Raw genomic sequence first — 13,255 nt, forward strand, 5'->3', positions numbered from 1 at the left:
CCTTCCTACCTTCCTTTCTTCCTTCCTCCCTTTCATCCTTCTGTCCTTCCTTCCTACCTTCCTTTTTTCCTTTCTTCCTCCCTCCCTTCCTTCCTCCCTTCTTTCTGTATGTCCTTTCTACCTTTCTTCCCTCCTTCCCTTTGTCTGTCTTTCTTTCCTTCCCTTCTTCTAAAAGTATATTTTATATGTTGTTATTCTACATAATATGGATTTTTACATATATTTATTTACCGCTTTTACAGCAATGGAGCATATCAGCCTAAGCAATTCACACAATTCACGATTGTACTTTTTTGTATAACTGGAGTGAATATAAAGATCTTGTAAAGAAGATATAAGAAAAGATAATCAATGTCATCTAAACTTTGTAAACGTTCCTCAGAGAACAGTATGACAGTTGGGGTGACACATCCACGGTGTAATGTGGAGGGTGAATCCAGATCCAGTTTCATTATTATCCACTCCGGCGGGCGGCGGGGCTTTGAGCTACATCGCAGTGCATTGTGGGGATGTGGGCTGATGGTGAAGTCAAGATGGCCGCAGACCTCCGGCAGAGGGAAGAGCCTACAGTCGGAAGGCCGTGAATGAAGTTTTTAATAGAAAATCCTTCGTCGTTGCCTGTAAATCACCGTGCTGCTCAAGTTGTAATCAAACTGTGGAGGACTCGATACATTCACAAACAGCAATAGAATAACAAACAACTGAGGATAAAGTCTCGTATGAATCCCGACGAGAAGGAGGACCGTGAGTGTGCGCCGTCACAGGCCGAGCCTCGCCCCGCCGGAGGAGCCTTCAGGTAGGCCCGCTGACAGGAGAGAGTCGGGGATGAGAGAAGTAGCTGGTTAGCTCGTACTGATAGCTGCAGGATAGTATTGCTCCTTTGCTTGTATTAATATATTTTAGGTTCATATTCTCGGCCAGCATTGGATGTTAAAATAATCACAAACTGCTACTAAATCTACTTTGCAAACGCAACTTCTCCAAAAATAAGAATTAAAAAAGGCCAGCAGTGAGCTAGCATTTACACTTGCTACCGTCAGGATCTGCATGTCCCTGACATTTCTCCTGGCCTTGTTTCCCCTGTAAGATAGAGGTCTAAAATTTTGTTTAACGTTTACTATACTAGTTAATAATAATAAGAAAAAGAATTCTTATTCTTATTCTTCTTACTATTATTATTAATAATAATAATAATAATAATAATAATAACCGTGGCTACGCGTTTAGCGTTTTAGACTGTGACCCTAATAACTGTATCGATAAGGTGATTGCATCTTACAAGACACCAGCTCTGATGTTGTATGTTAGCCAGCATGTCCTGTACCTTCATGTAAAGCTCGTACATTGTCTAACGTTGAATGAAATTATGTTCTAATCTTACCTGAGTTCCTAATGGGAAACTATACCAGAGCCTACAGTGTTGGTTGTAATTCTCATGTCAAGGCAGCACATTATGACCTTTGCTTATTCTCATCTTATCGTTATTGTTTGTTGTTCAATTAGAGAATACGAGGAGCCTGAAATAGAAAACCCAGAAGCAAGCCGAATGTAAGTCAAACTCACAACATACTAGCAGATACATGTTTTTTTAGCATGTGATAAAAGCTGTGCATCCACACCAGCAGGTCAGACCACTCTTGTTTTTGTCTTTTCTCACTTCTTGTTTTCTGTACATCCTTTTATTGCCATAATTGTGGTTGTTACAACAATGATACAGTGTACACATAGTTTTTGCACCAAATACGTTTATTTTTCCAGTGTAAAATGTATGCTTAATACTTAAGTATTAATTAATTAAGTTCCTTAATTTAAAAAAAATGGTCGTCTTCAAAGAGCCTGTAATGTTCAAACTAACATCAAAATTGCATATTTCTTGAGGACAAACTTTGCCCTTAATGGAAGTCCCCTGAAATGCAATCAGTTACAGATGTTCCAGTTAGTCATCATTCTATGCAAATTGAATGGACATAGTGGCATTTTAAATGCACAGTTTTAACTTTCACTCGACCATCTCTGCAGTCATATAGTTGAAATGATCACTCATAAACATGGGAATTGTACAATCCATTGCATGAGATGTGAACGTTGGCAACAATTGCAGTTATGAAAAATAAATTAAATATGAAAAATAAATTGAATTTATGCACTAATAACCTGTTGTGCCTTACTTCTGAATGCAGGAAGCGAGCAGCTGCCAAACATCTGATAGAGCGCTATTACCACCAGTTAACCGAGGGCTGTGGGAATGAGTCGTGCTCCAACTCATGGTGTGCCTCATCAGTCGGCTTCAACCGCATGGATAACAATGCAGCGGCGGTCAAAGCCCTGGAGCTCTACAAGGTCAATGCCAAGCTATGTGACCCCCACCCCTCAAAGAAGGGCACTGCCTCAGCCTATCTAGAGAGCAGCACTCACAGCAACTCAGCCTGCAGCAATAGGAAGATGAACCATAAAGATGTCCACTCTGTACGAGACAATTTCAAAGGTGATTTGATGCCAGACATACAGAGTTTACACATTCTTAGTTCCACACAGTCGATTATACATATATATGATCTGTTAGTTTAATCAGTTTTGCTTATACGGTATGTTTTTTAACCATATAATGTCTGATTCTGTGTGTAGATGTATGTTACCTAACAGAGGAGAAAGTGTATGAGATCCTGGACATCTGTGGAGAGAAGGAAGATTACTCACCTCTCATCAGAGTAATAGGGCGGGTATTTTCCAGCGCTGAGGGTCTGGTTCAAAGTTTCCGGAGGTCCAAACCTCACACCAAAGAGGAGCTGAAGTCTCTCCAAGGTAAGGATGAAGACAAAGATGAAGATGAGAAGGAGGCAGCTGCCTGCTCTGCTACAGCTATGGAGGAGGACTCCCCCGCCTCCTCTTCATCATCACGACTCGGAGAAGGCTCCTCAGGGGAAAATGATGTCCAAAAACTGGCCCCTGATGAGGTGTCAGTGGACATTGAAGCTGTACGGCGGGTTTATGAGCGCCTGCTTTCCAATGAGAAGATAGAAGCTGCCTTCCTGAATGCACTGGTCTACCTCTCACCCAATGTAGAGTGTGACCTGACGTACCATAATGTGTATTCACGAGACCAAAACTACCTAAACCTGTTTGTTATAGTGATGGAAAACAGCAACCTCCACAGCCCAGAGTACCTGGAGATTGCCCTCCCGCAGTTCTGCAAGGCCATGAGCAAACTCCCGCTGGCAGCTCAGGCCAAACTGGCTCGTCTGTGGTCACACTATAGTGCTGAGCACATCCGGCGCATGGTAGAGACCTTCCAGCAGCTCATTACCTACAAGGTGATAAGTAACGAGTTCAACAGCCGCAATTTGGTCAACGATGATGACGCAGTGGTGGCAGCCACCAAGTGCTTGAAGATCGTCTACTATGCAAACGTGCTGGGTGGCGACCTCGATATGGAGCACAATGAGGAGGAGGACGAGGAGCCCATTCCAGAGTCCAGTGAGCTCACCCTGCAGGAGCTGCTGGGCGAGGAGCGGCGAAACAAAAAGGGCCCTCGGGTGGACCCGCTGGAGACAGAGTTAGGGATCCGCACCAACGATTGTCGGAGGCCTCTCATTCCCTTTGAGGAATTTGTCAATGAGCCTCTGAACGAGGTGCTTGAGATGGACAAGGACTACACTTTCTTTAAAGTTGAAACTGAGAACAAGTTTTCCTTTATGACCTGCCCCTTCATCCTTAATGCTGTCACCAAGAACCTGGGTCTGTACTATGATAACCGCATTCGCATGTACAGCGAGCGACGTATTACTGTGCTCTACAGCTTGGTTCAAGGTCAGCAGCTTAACCCCTACCTGAGACTGAAAGTGCGCCGAGACCACATCATCGATGATGCTCTGGTTAGGGTATGTGTGACCAAAAATCTGCTCAATATATACAATTTCATGTTCTTTCTGTAGTCATTTTGGGATACAACACAGTCATTAATGAAGCAATCTGTGTCTCTGTAGCTGGAAATGATCGCAATGGAGAATCCTGCAGACTTGAAGAAGCAGCTGTATGTGGAGTTTGAGGGAGAGCAAGGTGTGGATGAAGGAGGTGTTTCCAAAGAATTCTTTCAGCTGGTGGTGGAGGAGATCTTTAACCCAGATATTGGTAAGAGAAAACATACTGGAATTATATTGGAGCGGTAACTGCATGAGTAAAACCCCCCCCTTTTGAAGTTTTGATAATTTAAAGCCAAAAGCAGACAAGGTGGCTAGAATAATTTATTCACTATTATTGGTTTATTCATTATTATTGAATGGTTTACATCAGAGGTGTCAAACTCATTTTCATTCAAGGGCCACATACAGACCAATTTGATCTCATGTGGGCTGGACCCAGGGTTTACATTAGCAGGTATATGGCGGCTTTTGGCCGGTATAATGTGTAATTGGCCGGCAGATGAAAATATCAACGGCCAAAATGTCCGGCAGGAAAAACATCAAATAAATAAATACATGTATAAACTCATTAATAACATATTCAATACTAATATTATCATATAATATTATGTGATATAACCTATACAACAGCAACAACAAAGTTGTGCAAAAGTTTTTTCTTCCGTTTCACTGACTGCAGCACTTACAAATCACGCTGCAAATAAATGTGAATTATATGTGGAATCCAGACCGGACAAACATCTACTGTAGAATAATGTGTGTATTTAATACTGAGGAGTGGTTTGAGGTTCACACTTATATCTGCAGGATCCGTTATGGGTCAGATACAATATCATACACAGCTGTGTTTATAGGCTTCCATTAAACCATCATTAATCACAATACACTTTGATTCCTGTCATTGACCGGTCATCTCTCTCTCTCTCTGTCTCTGTCTGTCTCTCTCTCTCTCTCTCTCTCTCTCTGTCTCTGTCTGTGTCTCTCTCTCTCTCTCTCTCTCTCTCTCTCTCTCTGTCTCTGTCTCTGTCTTTGTCTCTCTCTCTCTCTCTCTCTCTCTCTCTCTCTCTCTCTCACACACACACACACACTTTCTATCCCTCATCTTTTTTAAAGTAAAACAGAAAGCCAACAACAAAGCCTACTTCACGTTTAACTTCATCAAACTAATATAAATGTCCTCACCTCATCCAGTCTCTGTCCTCCCTCACAGCAGCTGCTTGTACAGAGCTCTGACCAATCACAGCGCACACGGGACTTAATTGATCAAATGAAATCTCCGGACTCGCTGATGGGACTTAATTAACAACAGCGCAGCTATTTGCTTGATTTTATGGTTGTAGTCTATGCTCAGTTCAACGAGGTAGTTTAGAGTTCATTCTTTTCAAAATGTTTTAATAAAATATATTTGTTGAATCAAAGCTAAATCAACTCCTATAACAGCATCCATGTGGTCTTGTTTGCCTGGTAAAAAGTAGAACCTTGCTCAACTTAAATCCTGTCTCTCAAACCACTGTGCAGTGTTTTAGCATTTGATAAGCCTTCAAACTCATGGATCTGTTAATCAAAATGGATTTTGTCCTGAATGATATATTATTGATCCATTTATACCTGTGTAGGGAATGCAGAAGTCATGCTGCTCTGCACTGCTTACTGATCACTATCTGTATGAGAAACATACATTTACCTTATTCTTGGCAAAATTTGACAAGAACACTGCAGTATATTTGGTTGAAGATGTTTCTGAAAATATATGCAAACGTCTAATTTCACTCCAAACTAATTTTCAGTTGCCATAAGGAAAAAGAAAGTAGTCCTTGACTGCTTCATGGGCACAAGTTACTGGTTGTTAACTGGTCTGATTGCAACCATTGTCAGTCTGTAGGCATTTATATAATTAAAACTGTATCTCTGATTTTAGGTTCAATTTGTGCTTGAGTTTTTGCTATGATTAAATGTATGTTGTTGTCCAGTGTTCAGGCACAGAAGGTAGTATGAAATGGATTTTCCTATAACTAGCCTGGAGTCAAGTGAAAAATAAACAAATTAGTTTTCAAATGTTTAATCATTTGGTAATAATGATTTGATGTTGTTTTCTATGTAAGTTGTTAGAAGTATACTGAAAACCTACAAATTACATCTCTAGTTTTATTGCTATGGATATTACTTGGAAATACTCTATATTTCCAAGTAAATATTATCAATCAATTATGAACTCCCCTCTAGGGCATCAATAGTTACCCTGTTCTATCCTATCATATAAAATGGCAATTAATTGCTTAATTATGGCTGGTGAAAAATGGCTGAGCATGGCTTACAAAGAGGTGCGCCTTCCTTCTCCCATTTCACCTCAAGACATGTTGGCTAAGGCAGTTGTATGATAAATCTGATATCTATATTTAACTTGTTTGGATGGCATTGCTGCCTTTTCTTCTGGCAGGGACATTGTTGACATTTAAGTATGTCTAAGCTAAAACAAATGGAAAACAATTGGATTAGCAATGGATCCATCTTTTTACAAAATAATATTGGTCTAGTCATTTACATGCTATAGTTAAATGTAGTTTTGTCATGATAGCGAGCTTTGTGTGTGGTTGAAGCCAGTTCAGGCAAAGAAACCTTTTATATTCTGTATGTCCATGTGCCAGGGCTCTGGCTATTATTTATACTACTATGTATTATCATTTTCACTTTCTTTTTTTTTTTACTCCTGCAGGCATGTTCACATATGATGAGCGCACCAAACTGTTTTGGTTCAATGCGTCATCATTTGAAAATGAGGGCCAGTACACTCTGATCGGCATTGTTCTTGGTCTGGCCATCTATAACAACTGTATCCTGGATGTACACTTCCCTATGGTGGTCTACAGGAAGCTGATGGGAAAGAAAGGAACTTTTAGGGACCTGGCAGATGCTAATCCAGTAAGATCTACTTCAGCAAATGTTTTTCTCTGTAGCTGTGTAGTTCATGTAGCCCACAAATGAGTTTTTTGGAGATGTAAATTTACTTTTAGGAATACTCATATTTTTCAGTTTTGAGTAGTGGTAATTCTGAGATTTGATGTTGCCTGACTGTGTTGGAAAGGTTCTGCACCAGAGTCTGAAGGAGCTACTTGAGTACGAGGGCAGCGTGGAGGAGGACATGATGATCACTTTCCAGATTTCTCAGACAGACCTTTTTGGGAACCCCCTCATGTACGATTTAAGGGAAAACGGGGATAAGATTCCAGTCACAAATGAAAACAGAAAGGTGAGCCAAATGGAAAGCATGAAGCCTTTTCAAACTGTCATTGAATTCTCACTGTCGTGAAATATTATTAACATACATGTTCAATAGATATGACTTTGTCATAGGTCTTGTTTGGCCACGTTGTGAACAGAACTCTTGCCTGAAACAGATGGATTCAGCTAAAGCTACAACAATTAGTCGATTAACTACTAAATTAATCACTTACTATTTTGATCATTGATTCTTCATTTTCTGTAAAAAACAAAACATTTTTAGAACAATTCTCCAGCTTCTTAAATGTTCATATTTTTGGTTTCTTGTTTTTGTTGTTGTAATATTGAATTGATTTAAGTGCTTTTCAGCACACTGACATGGGGATTCTTTGACTTAGTTACTTCTGTGCAGGAGGAATGAAGTTATTCAAATATATTGGGACCACAAATGAAATTCAATTTCTTTATGTTGTATAGAGGTGTCAAAATAACCCTAAATGATCTGCATGGCTGGTGGTTGTAGTAGTTTGGATGAGCTGCCCCCGTTTTAAAGGCATCAGAATTTTGACATTAAACTGTCCTTGTTTGTGTGTGTCTGCAGGAGTTTGTGGCTCAGTATGCAGAGTACATGCTGAACAAAAGTGTGGAGAAGCAGTTCAAAGCATTCAGGAGAGGCTTTCACATGGTCACCAATGAGTCACCACTCAAATACCTGTTCAGACCAGAGGAAATTGAGCTCCTGATCTGTGGAAGCAGGGTAAGATTTGGTATCAGACACGAGTATGTTAGTAAGTGGTTTTGATTTGCCTACCTTCCTTCCATGTTTTGTCTTTTTTGTATCCTGCAGAACCTTGACTTCCTAGCACTTGAAGAAACAACAGAATATGACGGAGGGTACAACAGAGATTCTCGAATCATCAAGTAAGAAAAGTGTGTGTATGTGACAGTGAGTGAGTGTGCCTGCAAGTACAGTATGTACCCACAAGTAATGAATATGGTTTGAATGCAAACTAAATTGACCTGGACTTACCAGCAGGGTTTCCATGGGGTCTTAAAAAGTCTAAAATTTAAACATCTCAATTTTAGGTCTTAGATTACATTTAGTTAGGTCTTAGGTCTGAATCCCGGCTCCTCCAGTCCACATGCCGATGTGTCCTTGGGCAAGATACTTAACCCTGAATGGCTCACGTTGCTGTGCCAACTGTGTATGACTGTGTATGAATGGTTAGACTCCTCCTGATGAGCAGGTTGGCACCCTGTGTGATAGCCCTTGTCATATGTGTGTGAAGGTGATATGTAGTGTAGTTTGAGTGGTCAAAAAGACTAGAAAAGTGCTTTATATCAATCAATCTTTATTTGTATAGCACCAAGTCACAACAAGTCATCTCAAGGCACTTCACACATAGAGCAGGTTCTAAACCGAACTCTTCAGGTTTTAACTTTAAAGAGACCCAACATTCCCACATGAGCAAGCACTTGGCATGACTTTGAATTTCATGAATTTCATTGACTTGAAATTAGTTTAATGTTGGAATTAAAGGACAGATCCTGATCAAATATAAGTCCTAGGTTCCTTACAGTGGTGCTGGAGGCCAGAGTAATGCCATCCAGAGTATATATACTACATATGTAGAGTCCATTTACCATATACTGACTGTTGGGTCTGTGTGTTTGCATTGGGGTAGAGAGTTTTGGGAGACATTGCACTCGTTTGGTGAGGAGCAGAAGCGCCTCTTCCTGCAGTTCACCACTGGCACTGACAGAGCACCTGTGGGTGGGCTGGGCAAGCTGAAGATGATCATTGCCAAGAACGGCCCCGACACAGACAGGTGAGCTGCATCTACCTGTAATCCTGCACCTTTGCTCTGTCTGCAGTCTGCAGAAAAGAATCCACTTATTACTGAAACATGTTCAACATCAACACTATCTGGAAGCACTTAACACATTTTAAGATTCAACTTGTACATTTATAATTGTTGACCAAAGTTCTGAGTCTACTGCTCTTTGAAGTGACTAATGGGACATTTTTTATCTTATCTAAGTTCCTTGTAACTTTGTTTGTTGGTTAAACTAGGGCTGTCCCCAGCTAATCCATTTCTTACAATGATGCTTAAAGTATACTGATATACCTGAAGAAGGTCAGTGAACGAAACACTGAATTTATCAATAAGTACGTGAAGACGGGTGTTCTCTTTTTTGTTTTTGATGCTTAAAGTTATAATGGCATCATATCATGCTACCCTGTCAAATCCTACATTCTAGTCCCAGTTGAAAATCTGTGGACTACATATTTTAAAAAAGCTAAAGCTAAATGTTTACAGATACTGCCCAACCTGCCTAAATGAGTTTAGCAAATAAATATACTTAAATATGAGATTGATTAAGCAAGATAAGACTCAGGTTATGTAGATAAAGGACTCTAAGTTAAGATTTTTTGTCAAATAACTGTTTCAGTATTGATGGTATGCTGTAAATGTTTGAAAAAAATTCCAAGGATTTGTCATGTTGCAGATTCAAATCAAAGGAAGGCTGCGTTCACACTCAAATCTGATTCCTTCTCAAATCTGATTTTTAGGCCTGACTGTCTACACTGTTTTTAGCAAGTGTCCAAATCAGAGTTGCCGTGGCGAGGCGTCATCTAGCATGTATTGTGTGATGTCATATAATTGACAGCAACAGAAAACCCTCAAGCTTCACTTGAACTGAGCCATCTCCCCAAAGATTAAGAATTTGATTTGGTCCTCTGTCCAAGGACTGATCACCTCCAGTGATATCACCTAGCAACAAGAACTGGAATAAGCACAGGTCTGGTGTCGCATAGAGTGACGTAGCATAGAGACGTAGAGAGATGTCACAGACAGTCAAATCCGATTTGAGTGTTTGGAGCTGTTCAGACTCACACACATCTGTCCAAATGCAATTTGAAACTACCTCCCAAAGGTGGTTTCAATCTAGTTTGCAAAAATTGGATTTCATGTGATTTATGACTGTTCAGACTTCATAAGTGGCTAAAAATTGGATTTTGGCTTGCAGTGTGAACGTAGCTGAAGTGGTCTCAGTTCAGTCATAAACAAATTCTGGGACATGATTCGACCTACACCTTAAAGCTAAATGGCTTGTGTAGCCCACTGCACTTTGCAAAAAACCGTTTGTAGCAGCTAGGCAGAGAATGAACAGTCTATGTACATTGTTGATGTTTGGGCCTGTGTTTGTGTAATTGCTCCGTATACAGACCTGAGCAAACCAACTATAGGTTTGATGCCCTTATTCTTCACATAGACATTTTTGGAAATTTAGATTTGCAACATCATATTTTCTTTCCAAAGAGTTTCACACTCTCATTGACATAGACATGCTAGACAAAGCTAAGACTATGGATGATAAGGATCTATGGCTTTGTTTGATGCTGGTAAGCATTGAACCAATCAGAGTAGAACTGACTGTGTATTGTTGGGTTTGTTTTTACTTCTTGGCAGGTTACCGACATCTCACACTTGCTTTAATGTCCTGCTGCTGCCTGAGTACAGCAGCAAGGAGAAGCTGAGGGAGAGACTGCTGAAAGCCATCACCTATGCCAAAGGGTTTGGCATGCTCTGAGCCCCTGCTCCAAACACACTGCAAACAGACTCCTTCTCAGAAAGCCCATCAAACCTTGCCCTGCCCTTCCTTTTATCAGACACAATCTAAAAGGTGACAAAAGACAGAACAGAGTATGTTTCAAAGCAAGTTAACAATGACAGAGGAAAAAAGGGTTCCAATTAAGCACTCTAGTAGTCCTTCTACTGTGCCTGCATCATCCCACATCAGTCAGTGTAAGCACAGAGACCTCATGATCAAAGTACCCACCCCCACATTCACATTATGTGAATGTGCTGCAGCCTCCCCTTCCTTTTTCTATGTACAGAGAGGATCATTTTCCTTATTATTTATTTTAAGGTTAAAATGGGTTATTTTTCATGCCTGCCTGTTGTGAAAGTTTCCCCTCTCGGGGGGGGGGGGGTTAATATTAAACTGTAAATTTGGGACAATGCATTAACAAGTCAATATGAACCCCGTATTATTGAAAAAACACATTAAGTAGCCCCGAACTCAGAAATTCTAGTTTTAGAGTAGTCTGTACCACAAAATATTGTATTTGCCCCACTGAAGAAAGAGCTCTCGCTGACCATTCCACTCACAACCATTGGTTATTGTTTCTAACCAGTCCATTTTTGATCAAGGTAAACATTTGGAAAGTGACTAATTTGGTTAAAATGGCACATAATAGCTGTTTTTCTTTTTCTTTTTGGGCCTTTTTTTCATTGGGGGTGGGACACACACACACACGCACACACACACACACACACACACTGCAGGTTAGACTAAGATCTTGTCAGAGCTGTGTAAGTGCACTTAGACATTTTCAGAATGTTTGTTTTTTGGCCACAGGTTGCCATGATTGTTTGAAGCATTTTATTTCCATGTCTTCCTGTGTTGACGATTCTAAATAAAAACAGTATTTATATATCAGTGCGGTTGGAACTACAATACCGTATTGTGCACGTTTTGGAGGATGTACACATGTAGATCAGTCACTGATGATGTTCTCAACAGTGTGACAGAGCTCTTCTTGTGCCAACCAATACAGTCAGATTATTGGTCAAACCCCAGTAAGCACTTTGTGTTGTCTATTTCTGACTTAGTCTTGTATGAATAGACAGCTCACACTGCAGAGGCTTTGTACAGTATAAGCCCAGTTTATGATCCACATGTAGAGTCAAGAGGGTAATGTATATTAGTGTCTACAGACCTTTTAATGGTCACTTACAGCTTTTATAGCTTGTGATCATAAGTCCAGCAAACATTGTGTCTGATTGTGGTTACACCTGTTACTCTGATTGAACATGTATTCTCTGACAACACATGCTCCCAGATGAGTGTCTGAATACTTAACACATCCCAATGTGGTCAGACTGTCATTGTGATTGGTTGCAGCACTCCAAGTACAATCTGGACAAATTGATTGTCATGGCAAGTCTGCAACCCAGGGTCTAAAATCTCTAATACATTTCCTACCAGTCCTTTCATTGCTGTCTTTGAACACAGTGGGGGGAAAAGTATCAATTCAAACCTGTGGTCTGATCTCATCTCTCACTGATACATGCATGTGAGAGATCAGAACAGCATTTAAAGGAACAGTGAGGCCTTGAGAAATGTGCTAGTTTGCTATTTTATCCACTATCACATGACAGATAAAAATATACTCTACTTTGAAGAGAAGCTGCACCTTTCAAAAACTCCACATCTATGTCACATTGTGTCTGTTAATTGAAAGTATATGTAGAAAGTCTAGGCTATCTGTTTCTCTCCTCCTTCAGACCTCCATATCTCTGTACTGGATGAACAGAGAGGACATTACGGTTGATTGTCTTTGACATAGTGGAGACAGTAAACAATCATATTTCCCAAACTGTGTGAGCACATCACTGTGATACTACTCATATTTGGATCTTGACATTCAATGAGACTGGAAACAGGTGTAACCACTGTCTTTGGAAAACAAAAAGTGTAAAGAACATTTTCTGTTTTACAACATTGATTAGTATCAACTGTGAAATCATCCTCCACAGAACAGGCAGATCTTTTGTATTTTTTGTTTTATTAGTTCTGTATTTGTTAAGTTGAATATAATTGTTAAGGACTTGAGTGAAGTCTCCCTGATGTGATTGCACACACTCAATTCACTGGTTTAAATGATTTTTTTTAAACAACCTGGGTCTTGTTTTTATACTTTTTTTTGTGTTATAACATGTTAGAATGTCGCATGCTCGCAGCCACAGCTTTAAAACAGAACTGCAGTTAACAAAATTATTTAAACCACTAACAAAATGGACCTAGCAGAACTGTCAGTTGCAGCAGCTACTAGAGTGTAAACTCCATGTGCACTTACCATGGTAAGTATGCGAGGTCAAAGGTGATCCAAGAAAGAGCATGGTTTCAGTGGTTGTTCTGCGTGTCATAGCCCATAAACAAATTTATATACAGTACCAGCCAAAAGTCTGGAACATTCTTCCCATTTACTTGAATGAGATAGTGTGGCCACATTTTTGATTGGAATATACTTTAAAGCTTACATC

General features: G+C 40.1%; 1 protein-coding gene across 1 annotated transcript; it reads left to right on the forward strand.

Moving 5' to 3' along the window:
• The first annotated feature begins 528 nt into the window (after positions 1 to 528).
• Positions 529 to 12,887, forward strand: LOC128354174 (ubiquitin-protein ligase E3A). Its single transcript, XM_053314438.1, has 11 exons — positions 529 to 796; positions 1,504 to 1,548; positions 2,181 to 2,485; positions 2,626 to 3,878; positions 3,984 to 4,128; positions 6,634 to 6,839; positions 7,003 to 7,167; positions 7,741 to 7,896; positions 7,987 to 8,060; positions 8,825 to 8,968; positions 10,616 to 12,887. The coding sequence occupies exons 1-11, from the start codon at positions 720 to 722 to the stop codon at positions 10,734 to 10,736; spliced, it is 2,691 nt and encodes an 896-aa protein (XP_053170413.1). The 5' UTR covers positions 529 to 719; the 3' UTR covers positions 10,737 to 12,887.
• Positions 12,888 to 13,255: the final 368 nt, after the last annotated feature.

The sequence above is a fragment of the Scomber japonicus genome, chromosome 24 (genome assembly GCF_027409825.1).
Source record: "Scomber japonicus isolate fScoJap1 chromosome 24, fScoJap1.pri, whole genome shotgun sequence".
Classification (NCBI taxonomy): domain Eukaryota; kingdom Metazoa; phylum Chordata; class Actinopteri; order Scombriformes; family Scombridae; genus Scomber; species Scomber japonicus.

Coding starts and splice junctions, on each gene's coding strand:
- LOC128354174 (XM_053314438.1), top strand. CDS start 720: ATGAATCCCGACGAGAAGGAGGACCGTGAGTGTGCGCCGTCACAGGCC. Junction 3,879..3,983: donor TCGATGATGCTCTGGTTAGG/GTATGTGTGACC, acceptor GTGTCTCTGTAG/CTGGAAATGATCGCAATGGA. Junction 6,840..7,002: donor ACCTGGCAGATGCTAATCCA/GTAAGATCTACT, acceptor TGTGTTGGAAAG/GTTCTGCACCAGAGTCTGAA.